Below are 23,650 nucleotides of genomic sequence, written 5' to 3'. Positions count from 1 at the left end.
GCTGTGCTTGTAGAGTGACAAATATTACTAAGCTGGAGTAATTCCAAATTAAAGCAGAGAACTAAATGAACACGTCATGTTAGAAAATTTGGTGTAATTTCTTGACACTTTGAAAAATGTTTGCGTAATGCAGAGCTGATTGAAATGGGGGAGGCAGTTAAATGTTTCCCTCTACACGTTTCTGTTGTATAAAAGGTGCCTCGAACTCAGTAAGTGCTTGGCGTAATGAGACTTGATTGAACAAGCAGATTTCAGTCGAGTCACGGAGGCAGTAGCGAGCATTGTGTTAGGATCTGCTGTCGGACCCAGCGAGATCTTCACAGTGGGTGCGAGCCCTATACAGCTTCTTACTGTTTTTAGGAAAGGCTGAAGGAAACGGAAAAAGAAACATAAATACAAATAAATGCTGCCGGAAAGAAAGGAAAGGGTAAGAAAACAAAATTAGACAGAGATAGGAACACAAAACGATAAAAATATAAAACTAATTTAAGGCAAAGGAGAGAGAGAGAAGGATATAAATGCAGGTGTTAAAATAAGGAGGAGGAATGAAGGTTGAGAAATGAATAGGAAGGAATAAATCGAATAAAAGTAAGAAATGAACAGAATGGAAAGTGTTGAAGGGAACAGAGAAGAAAATACAGACAAAGAATAAATGGTAGAATTATACTCACAGACCGAATATGTTCATAGTCATGCATACATAAATAAATGGAACACGAAAGCATAAAATAAAGTTATGACTAGTAGAATAAGTTGAATAAAAATCGTATAGAGAAGGAAGAAATAAAATGAACTAACACAGTAGATATTGTAGAAAGTACGCAGAAGAAATGGCCGTGGTTCTTCTCAAAGCGACTGCTAGATATAAACTATAAGTTGTCTTAGGAAGCCTAATAAAACTATTATTCATGACAACAGCCTCACGACTACCTCCATGGAAGCAGTAACGCACTGTTGGGCCATTCTGCTGACCCTAATACGCGTTGCAGAAAGTATACTGACTTGCTTGTCAGGTTGGCAATTCTGTAATGTCTTGTGACCATGATCACGATAGTGAATCACGTATTGTTGCAGTGTGTTGAGTCAAATGGCCCTGATGACCACGGGGAGACGAGGCTATAGCAAATTATACTCTATAATACATCTTTCTCGGCTAACAACTGAAATGAAACAAGTGTCTGTTTTGCCCTTTTATTCGCTGTCTGCAGTTCGCGGGTGTCATCAATTTTCAAAGTAATATCTATCTTTTTTGTTCGAAATACTGAAGTTTTATAGCTTGGCTAATGAAATAATATGCAGATCGGATGACCAGAGTTCGATTTTCGGCAAGAGTCTTGGAATTCTTTGTTAAACATTACGTTCTGGAACAACTCCCAACGTCCAAGAGAATAGGGTGAAACGTTTCGCATGTGAAATTCACGAATTAATAGTTTTCGAGTACCATATACGTTCTCACCGGTGCTAAAACAGTATCGGGGCACGCGGTAGCTTAGTTGGTTGAGGCACTATGCTACAAGCTGGAAGGTTGCGGATTCAAGTCCCGATGAGGTAATTGGATTTTTTTTTTTCCAGTTGACCTAATCCTTCCAGCCGCACTATGGCCCTGGGGTCGACTCAGCCTCTAACAGACATGAGTACCAGGAATATTGTTGGGGTTAAAGGGCGGCCGGCGCGTGAGGCTGACAACCTTGCCGCCACCTGTGAGCCTGTTGTCTACAAAATGTGGGAACGTCACCATCTCACAACCCTATGGACCTCCACGGCCTGTTACAGGGGTACCTTTACTTTTATTGTATTCTAGCTCGGTACTTAACAGTTTCAGAGCCTGAAATTGTAGCAGTGTAAGTTTGCAGGCGGGGCACGCTGTAGTGTATTTGGTTGAGGTACTTTGCTACTATGGGTTCGAATTCCGATGAGGTAATTGGATTTTTTTTTTCCAGTTGCCCTAATCCTTCCAGCCGCACTATGGCCCTAGGGTTGACTCAGCCCCTAACAGAAATGAGTACCATGAATCTTACTTGGGGTAAAAGGCGGCCGGCGCATAAGACTGACAACCTTACCGCCATCTGTGAGCCGATTGTCTAGAAGATGTGGGAACCTCGACGTCTCACAACCCTATGGGCCTCCACGGCCTGTTAACAGGGATAGCTCTACATTGTTTAGGTGTGCCGATATGTATGTTGGCACGAACAGTGAGGAGCTAAAGTTGCCCCTGTGTTTAATTAAGCACTACGCTATGAACCGAGAAATGAGAGCCCTTGACTTTCTCTCTGATGCTTAACGTGTGCCAGCAATTGCCGGGTGTGGAGCCCTACCCTGCTCTTAGCATGCGTGAACGCTCTGAAACAATTTGCAGTAATTCTGTAATTATGTTAACTTTTAAGACACTTGTGGTGCTGTGTTCGGCCATGCAGATCGTGTTGAAGATCTGTTGAATGAGGTTGGTGTCTGTAATTTTCTCCACAAGAACAAAACCCAGTGTGCTGCACGCAATCAATCATGAAAGTGTTCGAGAGATATTTGTGACGGGTTTCCTCATGGTAGTAGACAGCTTGAAGAAGGAAGAAAAACTTTTTTGCCGGGAGCAGAATAGGAGTTAACCTTTCACCGGCGTGCAGACATTTCCGGGAATAAATTAAGGACTCGATTAGAAGTTATATACGCCCTATACTGAGGTCAAATCTAGTAATTTGAACTGAGTTTTGCCAATAATTTGCACACATATCCAATTATTTTTTTCTTATGTTCCTGAAATTTCGAGACAACCAACCCCAGTCACAATAAAGATAGACCAAAAACAACTGGAGAATGTGAAATGTTTTAAATATTTGGGTAGCTTGTTAACAGATGATGGAAGGTGTACTTGTGAAATTAAATCCAGGATTGCCATGGCAAAAGCTGCATTTAGCAAGAAGAAGAATCTTTTTACCAGCAAATTGGACTTAAATTTGAGGAAGAAACTAGTGAAATGCTACATTTGGAGCATAGCTCTGTATGGGGCTGAAACATGGACACTTAGGGCAGTAGATCAGAAACATCTGGAAAGTTTCGAAATGTGGTGTTGGAGAAGAATGGAGAAGATCAGTTGGACCGATTATGTGAGAAATGAAGAAGTGTTAATTAGAGTCAGTGAGCAGAGGAATATCCTACATGAAATAAGAAAACGGAAGGCTAATTGGATTGGTCATGTTTTACGCAGAAACTGCCTTCTAAAAGAAGCTATCGAAGGAAAGATAGATGGGCGGATAGAAGTGACAAGAAGACGAGGAAGAAGACGTAAGAAGATGCTGGATGACCTTGGGGACAGAAGAGGATACTGTCATTTGAAGGAGAAAGCTCTAGATCGCATTAAGTGGAGGAATTGTTTTGAAAGAGACTGTGGACCTGTCGTCTTGACAGATTACTGATGATGATGATGATGATGATGATGTTCCTGATGTTTCCATGCATTTGTCTTCGACCTTGATATTAATTGTTTCGCAGGTGTAAATCGGTTGTTGAAAGGCTAATCTAATTAGCCTAATCTAAAGGTTGAATCTAATTATTTCCCCTAGTTCTTTAAATATACGTCACATGGAGAGATTTTTCAAATGAAGGTTGTAGGTGTGCTTATTAATGACATATGCCTATTATTCTGATATCATATACCACCTCTCTGTAAGATGGGCCTTTTTCAGGAAAAAAAATATGAAATTTGTTTTGAGATTCATATAANACACCACACTCAAACAAAACACAGCACACAAACAACAATGGACACACTACACACAATGAATCCAATGAGAATACACTTACAGCTATAACAGATACAATAACAACTACAATTATATAAATTAATATTAATAAAAAATAAACATACTATACAATAAACAGTACCAGTACTGAAATACGTGATGTTATGAACTGATGCACTCACATTTCACCATGACCTTCCTTTCATTGCACTTCACTACGCTTAATCACCCTTCACATCCCCACCACAATTCACTTCACTTCTCTGCATTTTTGGTTGATTTCCCCCACACCTTCACTTCGCCTTATTTTTCACTTTCCTAACCCTTTTTCTTAAAATTACTTGTGCAAAGGACCGTTAGAAGAACCCCTCTGACTCGTGTTCCACTTTTCGCAACGGTTTAGTATAAATTATATCAAACGTGTCAACCTGGATTCACAATTAGTTGGACGTTGCGGGCTCACCGAGGTGAGAAATATAAATCATTTGGGGAGTTGATGAGACGAAACATTTGGACACACAGACACGACTTATCATTACGTACTCGTACTTTCTGCAAATAACGTATGTCTGTCTATACAAATTTGAAACGTCTGAAAACAGGTATCTAGAGATTTTCGTTCTGAGAAAAATTATGAGGATGTTCTCTTAGCAATAAAATGGCGATCAAACTTTTGGATTAGAAGCTGAGACTCGTCGTATTTCTCTTTATTACAAGCAACGCTGATAGCGCCACTAGAGACTCACCTTTCATGTAATTTGGCTCCATTGTCGTTTCCTTGAGTCTCATAACAAGAATGAAAAATGTGGAAAAGAAAAAGAGCAGCGAATTTGCAGTGTAATGGAACCTCTCTCTGCTGCGAGTGAAGCTGTATCCGCTTAGTATAGGCGGCTAGGGAACCTAGGGAACATGCTGGAGGGTTGTTCAGAGTTACGTGTATGTCATAACCGGCAGCTCGCAGTTCATTTATTTTATCGCAAATTGTTCTCCCTGCATTATACAACGGAATTGACCTCAGAATTGTTGCGTTTTTGGACTTCGTCTATCGTCCGGTATTCTAAAAATTAGAGAACACGACGTTTCGGAAACTGGATCTGTTTTCATCCTTAGGTGTTGGGTTTTATAGAAAGGGTTAAGGACGAAAACATCCAGTTTCATAAAAGTCGTGTTTCCTAGTTTTTAGAATACCAGATGATGAACAAAGTCCAAAAAAATCCAGTAATTATGAGTATTATACACCATCGTCAGAACCCTTTAGAATCAAAATGGACCTCGCCTATTCCTGTAATGTAATTAATTTATGCGATTCCAGTGTTCTGCATATAATTACGAGTAATTATAATTAACACCCATAATCAACTTATTTAAATATGTTCTCTGATACTGCTGTTGATACCGAATTTAAGGAAAACCTGTCCGGCCTCTAGCTGGTCATGCAGTGATTCCTATTCAGCGTGCTCCTTGTGTACAGTGTAGACTCTAAGCACTACGTGACTTGTTGCAATGGCCCCGGGACAGACAGAGAGGTGAGGCACTAAATGTTGTCTCCAGATGTTATTTCGCTGTACAATAAATTTTAGAAGTCAGTTCAGTTTTGTGCAAGGTCCCTGAAGACAGTGTTTGCACGAAAGTGAGATAAGCTAACAGGAGAAACATGACAAAGATCCACTTGATATGATCCGTCAGCGACTGAGGGAAATTTCGAAGACTGGGAGGCGGAACATATGACGAAAATTAGAAATTTATACACAGCATCGGTTGTATTTGTTGAGAACCGGTATGGCTCAGTTGGTATAGCTACGGGCTACTGGTTGGACAGTTGTGGTTCGATTCCAGGTAAATGCAAGTGATTTTTCTACACCCGGCCTCTTATACAAATAACGGAGGCTATTTCCCTGGACGGCCGGGACGTGAAGCTAACCGTTCTCCTTCATCTAATGACGAGGCAAAGAACGGTGGAGTTGTGCCTCCACTCCTCCATGCGTCTCCATGGCCTAGTGCTTAAGTGAATAAGCACAGGGACAACTTCGCCTTTTTTTTTACCTTGCGTTTATTTATTTATATTTATTTTTAATTTATTTCACGACGCTGTCAGCTCAGGCCACGTAGAATCCATTGATTGGATGTCAGTGAACACTGGATTTGGAGGGATGTGGAAGGAGACGTTTGTTGCCTAATTTAAGGCACTGCCCTGGCGCTGCCTGGAATGACTTGGGTACAAGATAGTTGGTAAAAATCCTAGCGAAAGACGTTCACTTCGGAGACAAATTTATATGGGGATATTATTGAAACGGATCTTAAAGAATACCGCCGTAACGCATGCATCTGTGACAACTATGAGGAAATTGTCAGTTTCATAACGATAACAGGAACAGGAGAATATTTAGTGATTTCTCGGTAAAGAAAGAAGAAGGAAAGAAAAGAGAGACATATACAGAATGTTCAATCAAGGAGGAAACTTCGCAACACAGCTGACCCGGTCCAGTATTCCTCACAGACTGCTGCTGTAACAGTAACGGCGCACATTTATCAGCGCCAATGACTCATTCTGCTATCAGCAGTTACAGCAGCAATCTGTGAGGAATGTTGGGCCTGGTCAGCGGTGTTGCGAAGTTTCCTCCTTAACTGAACGCACTGTACATACATATACATACGCACAATCACAAAATAAAACAGTATATTATGTTATTTATGTACAAAATGTTAAGCTTATGGCATCACATTATTGTTTGAAGTTTTTCAAGTTACATATTCTGTGTTGCAATTTTATCGGCCAGAAAGAGAGGGCGGTTAATCACAACCGGTTACGGAGTACATAACTTAATATTAAGTTTCATAGTATTGCAGCACTTTTGCCCTTTGTGTCCTACACATTTATTTTTTGTTTCGAGTAGTTTACGCTTCCCGTTCTCAAGCAAGGGAAAGTGTATATTTTTTTCCTCTGTGGATCTACAGCCTTTTGGGCCTTGGCCGCTCTTTCAGTTTCTTAATCCTATATACAGTTGCTAGGACTCCATGGGCGGGGGATCAGCCCGCCGCAAAGCCTGTACCTGCACACAGGACACCACAAACACAGAATGAACTTAACAGACATCCATGCCTAGTGTGGGATTCGAAACCACGATCCCAGTGTTTGAGCGTGCGAAGACGGTTCATGCTTTTAGACAGCGCGGCCAGTGCGATCGGGTGGGAATGTGCATATAGCGCCCTAACGGCCGTGGGAAAAATAATGTTTTTTTTTTTAAATACGCGCCATTCTCACCCGGGATGCTTAGTGGTATCGACTGACAGTAGTTCTGTTTTCAGTCACATGTTAAAAATACTCGTCACATGAACTGCTACTCTAACCTTTGATCTTGAAGAGCGTGATATTTAAAAAATGTATTATAATTTCTTTGCTTTTGTTCCTTTTAATAAATAAATCCATAGGTTTTTGAACAAAAATAATACGATTGCCGTAATTTCTACCATATTCGATCTGAATTTTGATACAAATTTGCATAAATCACAAATGTTCTTTCTCGTTTCTCGCCTGTTATTGGAAATGAAACTAAGCCCCTTTATCCGAAATTCTTCAATTACATAAAGTGCTGATCACATTTCGCAGTACTTGTGAGACTTTAGCAGCATTGGTTTAGCTGTAGTTGTATTTAGTGGATGATGCTTTTGAACAATTAATTTGTTCTTTGTTGTAGATTGTTTAGGAATACTCTTGAATGGATGAACGATCCATGTCGCATTGAACGGGGCAGCTAAACATTTCTGTATTGTGGCAAGCATTTATGTGTGGGTTTGAAGCCGAGTGCTAACTTCCTTTATAACGCAGTGTGTATTCATGTGACCATTCATCAGCAGACGCGCAGACCCTTGTCATTTTCTTAACGAACCCCCTCCCCCCTTCCCCACATGGGACAGACAGACAATGGAGTAGTGTAGAAGATATCCGATTTCCACCGTTAGTGCGCTCTCGGTTGAGACTAGTTCACACGGGGCGTAGCTCGATTTGAATTCGTGAGGTTTTTGCTTGAAGTCGCTGTATCAGTTTAAGTTGCATTCCAATTCTTGTCGCTAAAATCAGTTCCAGAAACACTGCTGCAGATGAAACAGGAAGCGTCGTAGTTGCGCGAGTCTCAATTTTTTTTTTATAATATTGGACTTGTATATCTGTTGCTAGGCAACGATTCTGTAGACACATTCCAGCGAAGCGTACGTGTGCAACAGAAGGACATCTACTGCTAGGTAACGGATCAGTAAACACGCCTCCTTAGTAGTAGAGGCTGTTTCTGTGTTGTCCGTGCCGAGGGGATATAAAAGGACAAGACTGGAAGGCCCGTGTGGAGGTGGGGTCGAATACCTCCACCTGACCCTGCGAGTCGTAGGAGGCGACGAAAAGGGAAGTCTCAAATCTGAGACAGTAAAATATGGTCACGAGTCCCAAGGGACTGGGACCAGAGAAAGGCTCCGCTGGCAAGGGACAGCAGCATATACAAAAGATAGACCCGTCCTGTCGTCAGAGAGGGCGCTCCACGAAAACAAGACTGTAACTGTAACAGTAATAAATATCGGGTCATGAGTCCCAGATGGGGCCTCGACATCAAGAATTACTGACTGACCGACCGTCAACCGCAACGTGACTTTGACTTTGACTTTGACTGTGGAATAAACGGCATTACTTCGTAGAAGATACAACCTCATACTCAGCACTCTGAGAACCTCAGATCGGTCTGTTCGAGCATTTGGTATTTGTCTTTCTACTTCCAGACGTATGCTTCTCAGTTAGTTTTCTGCTTCGAAGAAAGGTAAAAACTAAGGCTATCCCCGTAACAGGCCGTGGTGGCCAATGGGGTTGTGAGACTTCGTGGCTTCCACATTATCTAGACAGTCGGTTCACAGATGGCAGTGAGGTTGTCATCCTTACGCTCCGGAAGCCCCCCCCAGGAAGATTCCTGGTACTCATTTCTGCTAGAGCTTGATTCGACCCCAGTGCCACTGCGGCTGGAAGGATTAGGTCAATTGAAAAAAAAAAGTGACCCCATAGTTAGTAGAATCCGCGACCTTCCGGCTTATAGCATAGTGCATTAACCAACTACGCTACCGCGTGCCCCCATTTTCTACTTCATACTCACATATAAGAAGCTTCGCTTAGTGGGGGGTGGAGTCCAACTGGGTCCACTCGGCACGGCGGCCACTGATTGACCTATTGTAGCCTGCCCCGGGTGATTATGATGATGGAGAATTTGGTGGAATGAAGATTGGCAATGGAAACCGAAGTACTCGGAGAAAACCTGCCCCAGCGCTACTTTGTCCACCACAAATCCCACTTGACAACTCCCGGGATCGAACCCTGGCCGCCGCGGTGTGAAGCCAGCGACTAACCGCTTGAGTTATACCTCGGACTATAGAAAGCTTACACCCAGTTTCGTGATGCTGTGAAACAACCTTTACAAGACAGCAGACTTCTGGTACACCTGACAGTGTGGGCGGAACATTCGATATCTCGAAACTCGAATCACACATGCCCCAACAAGGATATCATTTAATAGAATTGCCTTAGTTCCTTAAGCCTACACCCCTTGGTTATAAGGGTCCAGATCTAGTTTCAGCAGAGCGAACAGAATTGGGCGAGGATTACCTGAATACGGTTAAAGCAGACACTGGGATCTTCAAAATGTATTTTCCATCTTCAGTATTATTGACAAACGTGGCTAGACAATGTGGGACCCTCAACGTCTCACAACCCTATGGGTCTTCACGGCCTGGTACGGGCATAGCGTTACTTTTACTGGAAATGGCCACGCGGGTTTTGCGAACGCACTGGGACAGTTGTCCCGCTTTTTGGAGCTCACTCGGTGTGCAGGGCGAACATGGTTTAATTTTAAAGAACAAACTGCTGACACATAATGGAGTGTAGAGAGGAGATAGACTTGTTTGATCTGGCGGCCCAGCTCCACGTCATGTCGGGACAATCTCCATGGAAATGAGAACCAGGGGGTGCAGAGGTGTGGTCAACAGGGCCTGTCGCACACTGTCACTTGCTGTCACTGTCTTGCGAACCCAAGTCTGATTATACTAATTAATTCTAACTATCAGAATGCACTGTTGCTACATTTTTGGCTAGAGTATGATTATCTTCGCCAAGTATAATTAGAATAATCAAGTCAAGGAGGATGAAATAGGCAAGGCATGTAGCACGACTGGGAGAGAAGAGGAATGAATATAGGATATTGGTGGGAAAGCCAGAAGGAAAGAGACCACTAGGAAGATCAAGACGTAGGTTGGTGGATATTATTGAAATGGATCTTAGAGAAATAAGTTGGGATGGTATGGACTGGATCAATATGGCTCAGGATAGGGACCAGTGGAGGGCTCTTGTGAACACGGTAATGAAACTTCGGGTTACATAAAATGCTGAGAAGTTGTTGAGTAACTGCAGAACTGACTGCTTCTGAAGAAGGGCTCAGCTCCATGAAGTTAGTTCAGTTAATTATGATTTTTATAGCTGTCCATGTATTGCGTATTTGTTTGTTTAACGAGACCTATCCGAGAATAAAATGTGTTATATATATATTATTTACAGACGCTGTATCAACGACCGTGTTTACATAGCTTCTAGCGAGGTGTTGTACGGATATAGTTTATGTTTCTGAGTGATGTATTACAATAAAGCGATTGGGGGGGGGGAAATAAACATTATATTTTTCCTTAAGAAGAAATAGAAAATTAAGCAGAGTGATTTGTAGCTTGTAGTGTCGGAGGCTGGTGAGGGCAAACTAAATGTACAGCCGGTTTAAAGAAGTTCATCATATCTTTCCAAAAAGCCTGAATGTTTAATTAAGTTCATCTATAAGTACTCACTGGTTTTGCCGCTCGCTTTAAGAGATTAGTTAGTTAGTTATTGGAGAGGGTGGGTTTCCCCATGCACTTAGACCAGTATTGGTCCATTGTGCTTCCCTCTATGATATTCTACCAGTCTCCATATCCTACCGATACTGGTGCGTACAATCAGTCCCGACCGAGCCAGCGAGTTCGGCCTCTACTGGCTTAGCGGTATCTATAATGCTTCTCCCATCTATCAGCGGCGTTAGAGACTACTGTTGGGCGGGAAATGTCCTTGAATTTGGCTCAGTGACCTCCTTTGGTGATATGAGGTTTTTTTACTTGCCGTAAAGCTACGACACGGGATCCACGGCTTAAAGTCCCTCCTGGAGGACTTGTTCACTGAATTTTTCTGAGAAGTAGTGGGTCTGGAACGGGGTCCACTCAGCCTCGTGAGGATAATTGAGGAGCTACTTCAAAGAAATAGCGGCTTCGGTCTAGAAAACTGAGATTAACGGTCGTGGGGATCCGTTGCGCTGACCACGCGACACCCTCTATCCGCTAAAGTTGGCACTAACTTCGCCGACAAGCGGCGGTCGCTCGGTCAGTATCGTTCGCTTGCGGACTACAGACCATGGAGTTTTTTTTTTTGTTTTTGTCGGTTAACTGGCCGGTCACGGTGGCCGAGCGGTCTGAGGCCTGTACTGTCTTTGCTCGTTCGGAAGCCGGGATCATGGGTTCGATTCCCACACAAGGCATGAATGTTTGGTATGTGTATGTGTTTACTCTGTGTTTTTGTTGTCCTGCGTGTAGGTAGAGGCCTTGCGACGAGCTGATCACTCGTCCAAGGAGTCCTGCCGTCTGTGAACTAATGGGGGGGGGGAACCTCAACACCGTAAGGTATAAGAGGAACGGATTAAATAAGTTAGTTAACTGACGCGTTGCAGTGTTAGAACGAAGTTCTTCCATAATCTTCGTTGGAAATGATATATGTTTACCTGTATTCAGAACGCACTCGCTAAAATCAAGGATTTTCCAGACAATATAAAACACTTACTTCAATTTTCATTCCGAATAGCTTTCAGCTACTGTTAATATTGAACACAGCCACAAAATCGCTTTAAACGGTTGTATTTGTGGAGTTGGAAGTAAAAAAATGACCGAGCAATTCACTGCCGAGCCGACACAAATCCGATGTTTCACAGTCACTGACCGGTTTGTCAAACACATGTGTCGCGATGTTAATTAACACAACACGACGAGGAAGAGTAACTCATGGAGCCCGCCCCATATCCATGCTGTCCAGTGTTTACCCAGACTCTTGTATCTCTTCAGTATTGTCCCATTTCTCTGTTTACACTGAACCTGATTGATGTGAGCTGTTTAGCAACTGCCTTCTCTCGGTTACAGAGTGACAGGCGCCGGTTGATGTAGTTCTTAGAGTTATGACGTGTTTAGCCGTCTTTATCCGTAAGAGTGCATGTTTTGTGATCCAGTTCTCATTTACACTAAACAGGCATAAGAGTGTATTGTGGCATGTTTCCTAGGTAACGCGACAAGAAATTTACCGTGGGTCTCGGATTGGACGAAGACGTTTATTGGACAATTAATTTTACACTCACGATCACAACGACTTTAATAAGGCCTTCAGACGTGTCCGCTTCACCGCTAATCTCGGTGGAGCGTCTTGGCTCTTCATTCTTCTCTACTTCTTTGTCGGATCTGAACTGTTCTTAGTTCTCGTCGGATACGAACTAACTTGGTCCTAGTCAGAGTCAAAGTCACATTGCGACTGACGGTCAGTCAGTCAGTAAGTCTTGGTGTCAAGCCCTATCTGGGGCTCATGACCAGATATTTATTACTGTTTGACAGTTACGGTCTTGTTTTTGTAGGGCGCCCTCTCTGACGAGAGGACAGGTCTGTCATTTGTATATGCTGCTGGTTCTTGCCAGCGCAGTCTTTCTCGGGTCCGAGTCTGTTGGGACTCGCGACCATATTTTACTGTCTCAGGTCTGAGACTTTCCTTTTCGTCGCCACCTACGACTCGCAGGGTCACGGTGGAGGTATTCGACCCCGCCTCCACACGGGGTTCTGACGTGGTCCTCTGAACTGTTTTCGCTTATATCCTACCTCACTCGGGATAGAGGCCAACTTGTCGAAAGGTCCAGCTTCTCTGTTAGCTGGCATATCCGTTGCCGCGTGAATTCAAGAGTTTTGTCTCTGTTGCGTAGGTAGTTTCCTAGGTAGCATACGTTCTCATTGTCCGTTGCGCAGCGATGGATGTCCTGTAGTCCGGCTATCAGGCAGCAGGTCACAGTATACAGAGATTCAAGTAAGATGAGATACGGCACGGAGAAAGCAATATGTTCTAAAGGAGCAGAGTATGAAAAATGTTGCATACTCTGTTGTGGATGATGAAATCAAGGTGAGTAACATGGGCGGGACGTGTAGCATACATCGATGTACAAGAAGTCTTCGTCCTAAACCATAAAGAAAAGAGTCCTAAGAGTAGATGGAAGAATAGTACAAGGTGAGCATACAAGAACTTAAAATATATAAAGTTGTCCCCGTGCTTAATTAGCTCTATGCCATGAAGCTATATGGGAGAGTGGAGGTATAGCTCCACCACTCTTGACCTCGGCACTAGATGGAGGTGAGTGGTCAGCTTCACGTCCCTGCCGCAGTATCCCCGGGGAAATCGGGCCCCGGTACCCATTGGACAGGAGGCTCGGTGGGCCTCAGAACCGGTCTGTGCTATGAAGAAGAGAAAAATGTTACTTTTTCCTGAAATTGAACCCAACTTCAGCGGGTAGAGGGTGTCCCTTGGTCAGCGCAACGAATCCCCACGCCATTAACTTCGCCGACAAGCGGCGGTCGCTCGGTCGGTATAGTTCGCTTGCGGACAAAAACTACGGAGTTTTTTGTTTGTTTTGTTTTTAAATTGAACCCTTGCCGTACAGCCCGTAGCCCGTCGCTTTACCGACACTTTCAGAATTATATAGGAAACTAATGAGCCTGTAGATAATTTGTCAAAATTTTGTTCAAAATACCCCGGGTTACTGTCATTGCACGTACCGGCCACATTCCACTAGTTTCAAAAACTACAGCACGGCAGAGGAGTTGTTAAATCTGTTTAAAAAATTACATGGTTTTGCAGTAAAGTCATGATGCTGACTTGAAATGTGACGACAAGGTTTTCTATTCAAAGTAACTTTCTAAAAGAAAAAATCTGCATAAGTATTTGAGGGCTAAGGTTATTGAACCCGTGAAACAGTTCTCTGAACACGGCGCAGATTCTCCTATTAAAGTATAAAAATATGAGACTTTAAACAACGACAGAAAATGTAAGATTTGAGGCTTTCACGGCGGTGACTATGAAGAAAGCAGTCTTTTGGGATTTGGCACCGTGTATAAGTGGTGTTAACCGACGTTTCGGAGGAACGTATCGCCTCCATCTTCAGGGTAGAAGAAAATATAAGAATTCTGCAAGCGAAGAGACCGTGAGAACCGGTAAAAGCAGACTTCTGCTTGCAGAATTCTTATATTTTCTTCTACCCTGAAGATGGAGGCGATACGTTCCTCCGAAACGTCGGTTAACACCACTTATACACGGTGCCAAATCCCAAAAGACTCCTTTCTTCAACGACAGAAAATGTGTGATTACATATGTGAAAATATTGCCTCAAAGCACAGAGGTCGGTATAGGCTGTCTTTTATGGACAGTATAGAAACTCCTGTATAGAGATAAAAAATTGAAGTTGTTGACTTATTTATCCTTTTGTAGTTACCATCTGTGTTCAAAGAAAACGATGTGGATAAAGAAGAGGCTCAAAGGAATAAGAATTAATGCGTTTTCCAGGAGAGAGTGTAACCTATATCGGGTAGGATTTATGGCAACAGATTCCGAGATAGAGGTACAGTGCAGCCAACTGAAATCATTTTACTGCTTCTCTCAGATTCTCGTCAGACTCCACTCTGTAGACCTTTGCTTGTTTTGTCTGTAAACATCTGACACAGATTCCTCGTTTAGTAATAACTGCAAATTTTTCATAATAATAATAATTGCAGTCTTGAATTTTTCCTCGTTTACAGATGCCTCTAGTTACAATTGCTGCAGATACCAGAGTTCGTGAGAAGAGGCTTCAGAATGTCCAGAATTTTTGCTCTCCTCAGTTGGTAAGTACTATCAGAATACCTGTCTATACAACAAAATCATTATGGTGCTGCGTGATACAATGGCAACACATTGTCCTGACGGAGCCTAGCACGTGCTGGCTGCAATAGTAATTCTGCCGGTAGGTGGATCTGCCAGCAAGTGTCTCTATCTTCAGCTTCCGCCATTTTCTTGTAAACTGCTTATTTAGTACTGCTTCTTGAAACCTGTATTTTGTATTTTTTCTAGTAATAGACGTTATGATGGAATTGTGATAGGCTAATCGGAGTCCCTGCCGGTCACGGTAGCCGAGCGGTCTAAGGCATGCACTATCTTCGCTCGTTCGGAAGCCGGGATCGTGGGTTCGAATCCCATTCAGGGCATGGATGTTTGTGTGCGTTTTTGTGTGTTTGTCTACAGGTAGAGGCCTTGCGACGAGCTGATCACTCGCCCAAGGAGTCGTACCGTATGTGTAAGATCTAGTAAACCGAAGTGAAACGGAGAGTTTCATGGAGGTAGGCCTAGGCCCAAAATTGGGGCTGTAGCGCCACAGGAAGAAAAAAAATCGGAGTCCCTGGTTATGAGCATAACTGAAATGTGCTCATTAAGTTCTGTAAGATTTACTTCTCTTGTGTGTGTAGTAGTTAATGCCTTCAACGATGAATCTAGTCAAACGTTTGACTCATTACAATTCTTATCTCTAAGTAACCTGCCTCTCCATTTTGTTGCCCCATTATGAATATGCCGTTAAATACAGGAACTACAAGTAGCTGTCGCCATACCCCAACATTTTGGAATGTTTATAGTTGTCTAGTTTCATGTTAACACAACCACCAGTTTGTTAACAGCAGTTAAGGACTTCTTTTGCTTCTGGTCCCATGTTTGTGGAGTTTTGTGTCACATTTAATTTCCATATTGCTAGAAGACATGAATGCTGTAATGCTGCTTCTGTTGTGCTTTGTGAGATGTATTATGGTTTGGGGGTCCTCTTAGGTTGGCTTCTGAGTGATTTTTTACCTGAATCTGGAAGTTTCACTTATAATGTACTCGAGTTTAATTTTGGGGAGGGAGCTTGAAAAATTAATGAATATGAAGTAGCGTTTGTAACTTATGAATGAATGAATTTATAAATAAGGGGTGGGCCTTCTCGGCCCTTGCACTCCGACCACAATGATCTATTGTGCTTCCCCTTTTGATTATCCCATCAGCAATCCTGCGCTTCGAATGAAGGGCAGGATTTTGTATGTGGGGACGTCGAAATAGTCACTTGGTTCCATAAAGTATTGACCCAAGCGACGTAATCTTAAATAAGCTAAGGCCTCACATTCACACAGGATATGTGTGTCGCTGTTTCATTTTCTTCTTGACACCTCTCACAAGTTGGACTATCACTTAGTCCCAGTTTGAAGAGGTGTCCTTTAAGGTGACAGTGTCCTGTAAGAAGTCCCACCAACTATTTGTAACGTATGCTTAGACTTACGAACCAGCAGTGCCGGTAACAAGTATGTTCCCTTCACCACTAATGCTTGCTTGTATAACATAAATTTTTCAGAAATGAACGCGCTATTAATGCTTTCCCAAATATATTACCTGAACGTGTAATTGCAAACCCTGTATTAATCCGGGCCTATCATCCATAAATACAATTCGTGAACTATTAGTTTCATAGTCTGAAGAAAAATTTCATGCAACCCCGTTCATTGGTTTAAATATTATTAAGAGGTACACGCGCACGCGCGCATGGATTTAATGGTAGCATAATGCTGTCTTCCCTCATAAAATAATAGAGGAGAGAAATGCATGTAACATATTGGTTCTAAATTCAGAGATTATGTTTTTGGACATTATCCGTCTTCTTGTCTTTATCTAAAAACCGTCCTGTTTATTTTTCAGGTTCAAAATAGAGAAGAACTGCTAGGGTTACTTACGCATTAACTTGAAGGATAATATTAAAAGGGGTCTTAGAGAAATAATCTGTGAGGATATGGACTGGACTGGCTGAGGACAAGCCAGATGACGGGGATTTATGATTTGGAACCTTCAGATTGTATAAAAGCTGGAAATTTCTTGACCAGTTGAGCAACTGTAAATTTTCAAGATAGACTTTTACTTTGAAGAAGAAACAAATATCCGCAAACCAACGTGAAAGTCTTAATACTCCGATTGTAAAAACTATCGTTTTTTCTTGCGCATTGCATCGGCCTATTATACAGCAAAATTAGTTACTGATTTCGGGCTTTCATGGTGATTATTTATGTTCGTCCTGCTCGTGGGTTGTTAAACCATGTGGTTTTTGGAAGATGTACTTCCGAAACGTCGGTAACATCTCCCATAACCGCAAGGTGTAACAGCCCGAGAACAGAATGAACAACACAATTTATGTTGTGAATGTAAGAGTCGTGTAAATTCCACCCGCCCGGGAGTTGCACAAGAGGTCGCCAGAGTCAGTGTCCTCTCTCCAGAGTTTACTGTTTCTTGGTGGAAGATTTGGACGTTGTCCAACGGCTGTGACAACCATCAGCCCAGCCGAGGAGCAGGTTCTATGCCTCACGTGACAGGGGAACGTTATGGCTGCTTGCTGTAACCCTTTACGCCAGAGGTTGAGGGCCGCGTTGTCCAATAGCCCGCAGAGCTCCTGAAATTATAGCCGACGGCTCTGCAAGTGGCACTGCGGAAGCGCGAGGAGTATTCTGCACACAGCTATTGCCAGAACATCAGGAGGTTCCGCGGTTTTTCATTTCGAACACCATCCTGGTTGCAATTTTCTTTTAAAATTAAAATTATAACCCGGAGCGTGTTTTTGCCCTGACATAATCTGTCGTCCTTAAGTACCGGGTCTACCCACTGCTGTTGCTTAGCCTTGCTCAGGGTAGATCGCGATACTGGGGTCTCGAGTTCTAATTCCGCTCTGAACTAACTAACTCTGTAGAGCTGAGCCCTTCTTGAGAAGCCACCAGTCTCTCACCTGCTCAAGAATTTCCCCATATTTTATGGAACCCGAAGGTTCGTTACCGTGTTCACAAGAGCCCCCCACTATTCCCTATCCTCAACCAGATAAATCCAGTCCATACCGCCTCGTCATATCTCTCTAAGATCCATTTTAACATTGTCCTCCCACCTACATCTAGGTCTTCCTAGTGTTTTTTTTTTTTCAGAATTCTGCTGTCATGCACATACTAAATATGTGTACGTTATTTTGAGCTGTCCTTTATAGGTAAGAGTCCTTATACTGGGATTGTACCTTTTCTATGGTTTCATACGAAATGGATGCAGGATTTACTGTTTCTGAATTAAACATTTCTCTCAATAGATCGACGACTCACTGAACTAGTAAGATATCGCTGGTTCATGTTCTGAGAACCCATTTTTCTGCTCCAGGAACGTGTATTAAAGCAGTCATTAGCTCATGACAGTTAAAGACCTTGTGAGGTTAATGGCGCAGGGAGTTCGTGGTTTCTCCGCCGGTTACACCTTTACTGCCTTGGTTGAGATGGTGCAATTCAAGATTCTTCCTTGTGACGGATTCATCAGGCTATCGTCACGGCCGATGTGTGAATGTCAGGAGAATTTTTCTACGACAAGGGAACTGAGTGAACACAGAAGATACAAGTCCTTTTCTCATTTTATATTTCTTTATGTCCGGTCTAGAAAACGGAAATTAAAGTCCGTGGGGATTCGTTGCGCTGACCACGCGGCACCCTCTATCCGCTAAACTTGGCACTAACTTCGCCGACAAGCGGCGGTCGCTCGGTGGGTATAGTTCGCTTGCGGACTAAAACCACGGAGTTTCCGTCAGGACATACTTTTTATAAATGAGAGTAAGAAGAATGCGAACAGAGTTCGAGCAGAACTTAAGAATATGGCGGACCTTACGGTAAACGCTGGGTTTGAGTGGCTTTCGAGGGAAAGCAGTCGGCAGTACAGTTCATGCATTGATCTGACTTAGGACATATGAATTCCTGTCTTTCTCATATTGGCACTTATACTTTAACTTTAATTGCAGAACCTAGAAGCCACAAAACCTTTGCTGACAGACGGCGTATTCGTATATATTACTTTTGCGTGTTTTGTCAAGCTCAAAGTAAATACTTACTGTAAGATTCGTTGTTTTGAAGAGATATATTTCGTACATAGCACGGGAGAGTTATATTGAGATAGAACGAGGTGAGCACTTAATTTTAAATTTAATTTTTAATTCCTTCGGGTGGGGTGAGACTGAGTCAACATGGTGCTTCGACCACTATTTGGCCTGTCGTACCAACCTCCTATGATAAGTGATCTTGATGATTTTGGAGGAGTCAGTGGAATGAGAATTGGCAGGGGAAATCGAAGTGCTCGGAGAGAACCTGCTCCAGTGCCACTTTGTCCACAAGAAATCCCATATGACCTGATCCTGGGATCGAACCCGGGCCGTCGCAGTGGGAAGCCGATGTCTAACCGCCTGAGTCATGGCATGGATCAACTAAGCAGTTAACCTATACAGATTTGAGCATCTTGGAATAAGGTCACGATGACATTCATGCAGATCTGTAAGTTTAAATATACGCGTAATCTTTAAACCCTTCTGAATACAGTGATCTGCGTTTATAAGCATTGCATTCTGCTGGCTCATGTTAAGTTGTACCTCTATCGTGGTGGCAGACCTCGAAATTACATATTACCGGATAATCAGCTGTATAGTGTCATACCAACTGCACCCTCAAGCCAAACCATATTCTGTTGAAATTGGGTTACAGCAGAGCTCACAGTTTGTGTGAATGTTAATGGATCTGAGGTCGATACCTGTGTAGCCTTATAATCTGCTTTGTACACAAAGGAATGGAAGCCTAAATATACCGTCCCATGTCTGCAGTTCTCTGATGGCAACGCCTGTAAGTTAGCCTTAACTTAATGCATCAGAATGTTCGAAGCGAACCGTGGCTGAGTGTATTTGGGTTTTATGTTACGTGTATATCAGATTCGCTAAAATATCTGGTGCAAGTTACAGCCTGCTGCTTATACATCGCGCTAGCAAGTTGCATGTGTCTTCAGACTGGGAAGGAACGGGCGTAATTCTGTTCCGCAAATTCTCATCCCACCGTGCTGATGATGTTAATTTGTGAGCAGAGATACATGCCGTAAAGAACGCACAGTGTGTTAGAAGCCAACAGCATTTTTTCCCCGAAAATTAAAACACAGAAGAAGCTTACGTACGTGTTCATATGCAGCCCCAAGAACACAAGAATAGACCTAGGTAATAAATCAGTTACAAACGTGATATATTTCACGAAGACCTGCTTGGGAATAAGAACAAATCGAAATTGTTATATTAATTCAAATTAAGATAACGTTAAATTTCGGGAATGAGCTTAGAATTCGTAACCCCAGCATCACTAACATATTATCCCTGCACAGGGCAGTCCATGCCATTTGATATCCACAAAAAGATCAATTTTAATATTATCTTTCCTAACAAAATTCGCCAAGAATTTACCTTTTCCACCTCTGTACCATCCTTTATTGGACCACCATAAGACGTCAGAGCGAGCCGTAGTAATCTGTTTTTCTTCTAAACTCTTTTTCACCGTCCGTTGTGAAAGTAATATTCTACGGCTGTGAACGGGTATTTGATAATCTAATATCACTTTTGGATCACTTGTATGGCAACCGATAAGAAAAGTTCATTAATAATTCCGTCTTCTTGGATGTGGCGCCGCGTAGATCTTATGTGAACCGACGTTTCGTAGGAACATACATATATCCGTCCTGAATACGGGGCTATATGTTCCTCCGAAACGTCGGTTCACACAAGATCTACACGGTGCCACATCCAAGAAGACGGCGTTCTTCATGGTCAAGGCCGTGAACCTCAAATCTTACAAGAAAAGTTCAGTTTATTTTTTATAGTTGCAATTTGATAAGAAAGCTACGTGACGCAGAGAACAGATTAAAAGCCCGTCAGAGAATGTTCCAATATACATTTTGAAAGGTGTAAAGAACAATTCACGTACTGTGGGTCGGCCATGCACCAGCTGTTACTTTATGTTGACTGCTCTGGCCTGAGAGCTTGTACTACACACAGTCGGAACCAACTGTTGTTATGTTTCCCAGTCCGTATATCTAATGTTCCTTCTTCTGTGACAACGGCTGAAGCATCTGGTGTGGTAGTGTTTTTGAGACCCTTCTGATGAAGTGCTGAGGGATGCTTAACAGCCATTACCCCCTCTCTCAAGTTATCCTCCCCCCAGCTCTGGAGAGGGAACATACCGTCTTTCCTTCCAGTAGAGGAATCCAGAGGAGACAATCGACCATTTTTTCTTGTTCTTGAAGTTGAGGCTAATATCTCATAACACATTCATGTTGTCCTTCTCTTGCGGGAATTCCCCTCTCTTCCTACATGTTGTCAGGCTGTACAGAACAGTAATCTCACCGTCATGGCCCATAGAATTGATTGTTGCCCTGAGCATTCTATTGTCTCAGCCAGTATTTTGGCTATTTCTACGAGGGCCACGTTTGCTTGGGATACGATTGTTTGCTTTGATGTACCGCCAGAAGGAAGCAAGTCACATGGTTTGTGTCATAAAAGAACGAGGAACTGCAGATGTGATCTCACGAAAACTTGCAGTGATACCAACTGCATGATCCACATCACAGTAGGCCTCGTTCTACAAGCAGTACCTCGTAGCGGGGTCGCAGTAGCGCGAAAGGCACGGCTCTTTCCCGAATTCCATTCCATCTGATGGTGGCCGAGTAGGCCGAAATATAGTGCAGTGACGAATTTTAAAAGGATTTAATTTTAAATCTTGACATTGCTGCATGGTGGACGGTAAACAGAACCAAATACACAGTTGATATTTTAATTATGAAATTATAGGGCTTCACCGGATGTAAACTGCAAATGCGATAAATCAAACCCTGACACGGAAGGCTGTCCCATGTTAGAGGGAGCCGCCGCTGCGGTTGTGGATGTCACGAGGAAGAAAAATAAGGGGAAGACGAATAAGAACTGGACGTGTATATGGATAGATGAATTGGCGCATGTAGAAACAGAGAATCGGTTGGGCAGATGGGATTGGGAAAATTACCCCTCTGCATTCAAAGCATTCAAAGTGTAGTACACACTACGAGTAAATATACGGATCCTCACGCGCCGAAGCCTGGCGAGCAACTGAAGTAGTGTGGACGAAGATTTACGAGCACAAGTAAAAGCCAGACGAGTTTCCCGACGAGCACGAGCACGAGTAATGTGGACGTGCCTTAACAGGCCGTGGAGGCCCGTAGGGTTGTGAGATGTTGAGGTTCCCACATTTTCTAGACAATCGGCTCATAGATGGCGGTAAGGTTGTCAGCCTTACGCGCCGGCCGCCCTTTACCAACAAGAATATTCCTGGTACTCATTCCTGTTAGAGGCTGAGTCGACACCAGGGCCATAGTGCGGCTGGAAGGATCACGTCAATTGAAAAATCCAATGACCTTATCGGAACTCGAAACCGCGACCTTCCGGATTGTAGCATAGTGCCTGAACCAACTACGCTACAGCGTGCCCCCAGGCGTTGGGTAGCCCACTCTAAATGCGGAGAAAAGAGCGCTAGAAATTGTAGATGTTAGTCTGTGTGTCAATTTTTGGTACGACACAGTTACTGCCAACGTTGATAACAGCGAAAATCGAAAGGCGGCGGTAGGCTTTGATCTCAATTACTTAGTTGCTAGATGTTAATGAGGTCATCCGTATATTTAAATTCATGTAGATTCTGGAATAGAAATGAACTTCATTGTGCCTCTGGAGCCGCTGATGGTAGACAGCCTGTTTGGCATATAATACCTGAGGTTTACTTATGTCTCTTACTGATATACCATTCACCGTCAGCCGGACAAGTGTGCTATACAGTTCCCTCTTTTTGTCTTAGTTCCTTGGGGTGTGGTGAGACTGTGTTCACTAGGTATGTCGGCCAGTAATCGGCCTATTGTACCAGCCCCGGACGATGGATGATGACTGTTGAGCAGTCTATGGAACTAGAATTGGCAGGGGAAGCCGAAGTACTCGGAGAAAACCTGCCCAATTGCCACTTTGTTCACAAATCCTACAGAGACTGACCAGGCCTCGAACCTGGCCCGCCGCTGTAGGAAGCCGGCTACTATCAGCTTGAGCTATGGCAGGCCTCATCTCCACGCCACTCTTTGTTAGTGTGAGATTTTAGACGAGTAAATAGCATGAAATGCGCCTAATTTGAATTGCATTATCAGTGTTTGTTTGCCCTCAGTCTCAACCGATGCAACATCGCCAGGATACCAATCACCGTCGCTTCGCAACAAATATGGAACACAAGACGTTTTTCTGAAATCGCACGAGTTTCCCATTTCGCCGCCACCAATAGGCACTCTCGCAGACACTGCACTGTGCGGCCACACGCACCCTGCATAAAGCGAGATCATAAATGTCTATAAAACACGCACTCGCGGAGACGCTATGCATATGAAATGGGGTGTCGGTTGGGATCTCCAGCGAGGGATGCAAAGTTTTCTGTAACAGTTTCCTATAATGGAAAATAAAACGAGTTTTTTTTAGTAATACAGCTTTCAATTTAAGCTTTAGTGATACGTTTCTCTCGCGGAGGCTGGAGTTATGGAATATTGTATATCCAGGAAGAAGAAAAGTCAGTTTTGAAGATGCTATTTATGCCTATATCACATTGCTTAAAGGCGATAACAGTGATGGAGGCAAAATTCGGAACATTACGTGTATATGTAGGCAAACTCGAAAGGTAAGCATCACCCTCTCGAGTCCCCTTATTGAGGTATCACAGCTGATGGGGTACAGATTTTGGGGGTGCCGTCTACCTAACCACACTCTAATCTATAAATGACAGTGATCAGTCAGTAACCAGAATTGCTGGGTTTTTGAACTTTGCCCATCGTCTGGCATTCTGAAGAAGCAGAGAGAACAGCTAGATTCGAGAGGGTTCTGACA

At 43.1% G+C, this 23,650-nt stretch overlaps 1 protein-coding gene across 2 annotated transcripts in view; it reads left to right on the top strand.

Annotated features, from left to right (window-relative positions):
• The window catches only part of LOC111869684 (reversion-inducing cysteine-rich protein with Kazal motifs), a 286,372-nt gene that overhangs the window by 229,066 nt on the left and 33,656 nt on the right, over nucleotides 1-23,650 (top strand). For both annotated transcript variants that reach the window (XM_033753512.1, XM_023861376.2), the window contains one exon: nucleotides 14,643-14,726. In XM_033753512.1, coding sequence (XP_033609403.1) covers nucleotides 14,643-14,726 — 84 coding nt within the window. The remainder of the gene's footprint in view (nucleotides 1-14,642; nucleotides 14,727-23,650) is intronic.

The sequence above is a fragment of the Cryptotermes secundus genome, unplaced genomic scaffold, assembly GCF_002891405.2.
Source record: "Cryptotermes secundus unplaced genomic scaffold, Csec_1.0 scaffold1072, whole genome shotgun sequence".
NCBI lineage: Eukaryota > Metazoa > Arthropoda > Insecta > Blattodea > Kalotermitidae > Cryptotermes > Cryptotermes secundus.
This window is presented reverse-complemented; position numbering and strand designations above follow the sequence as displayed.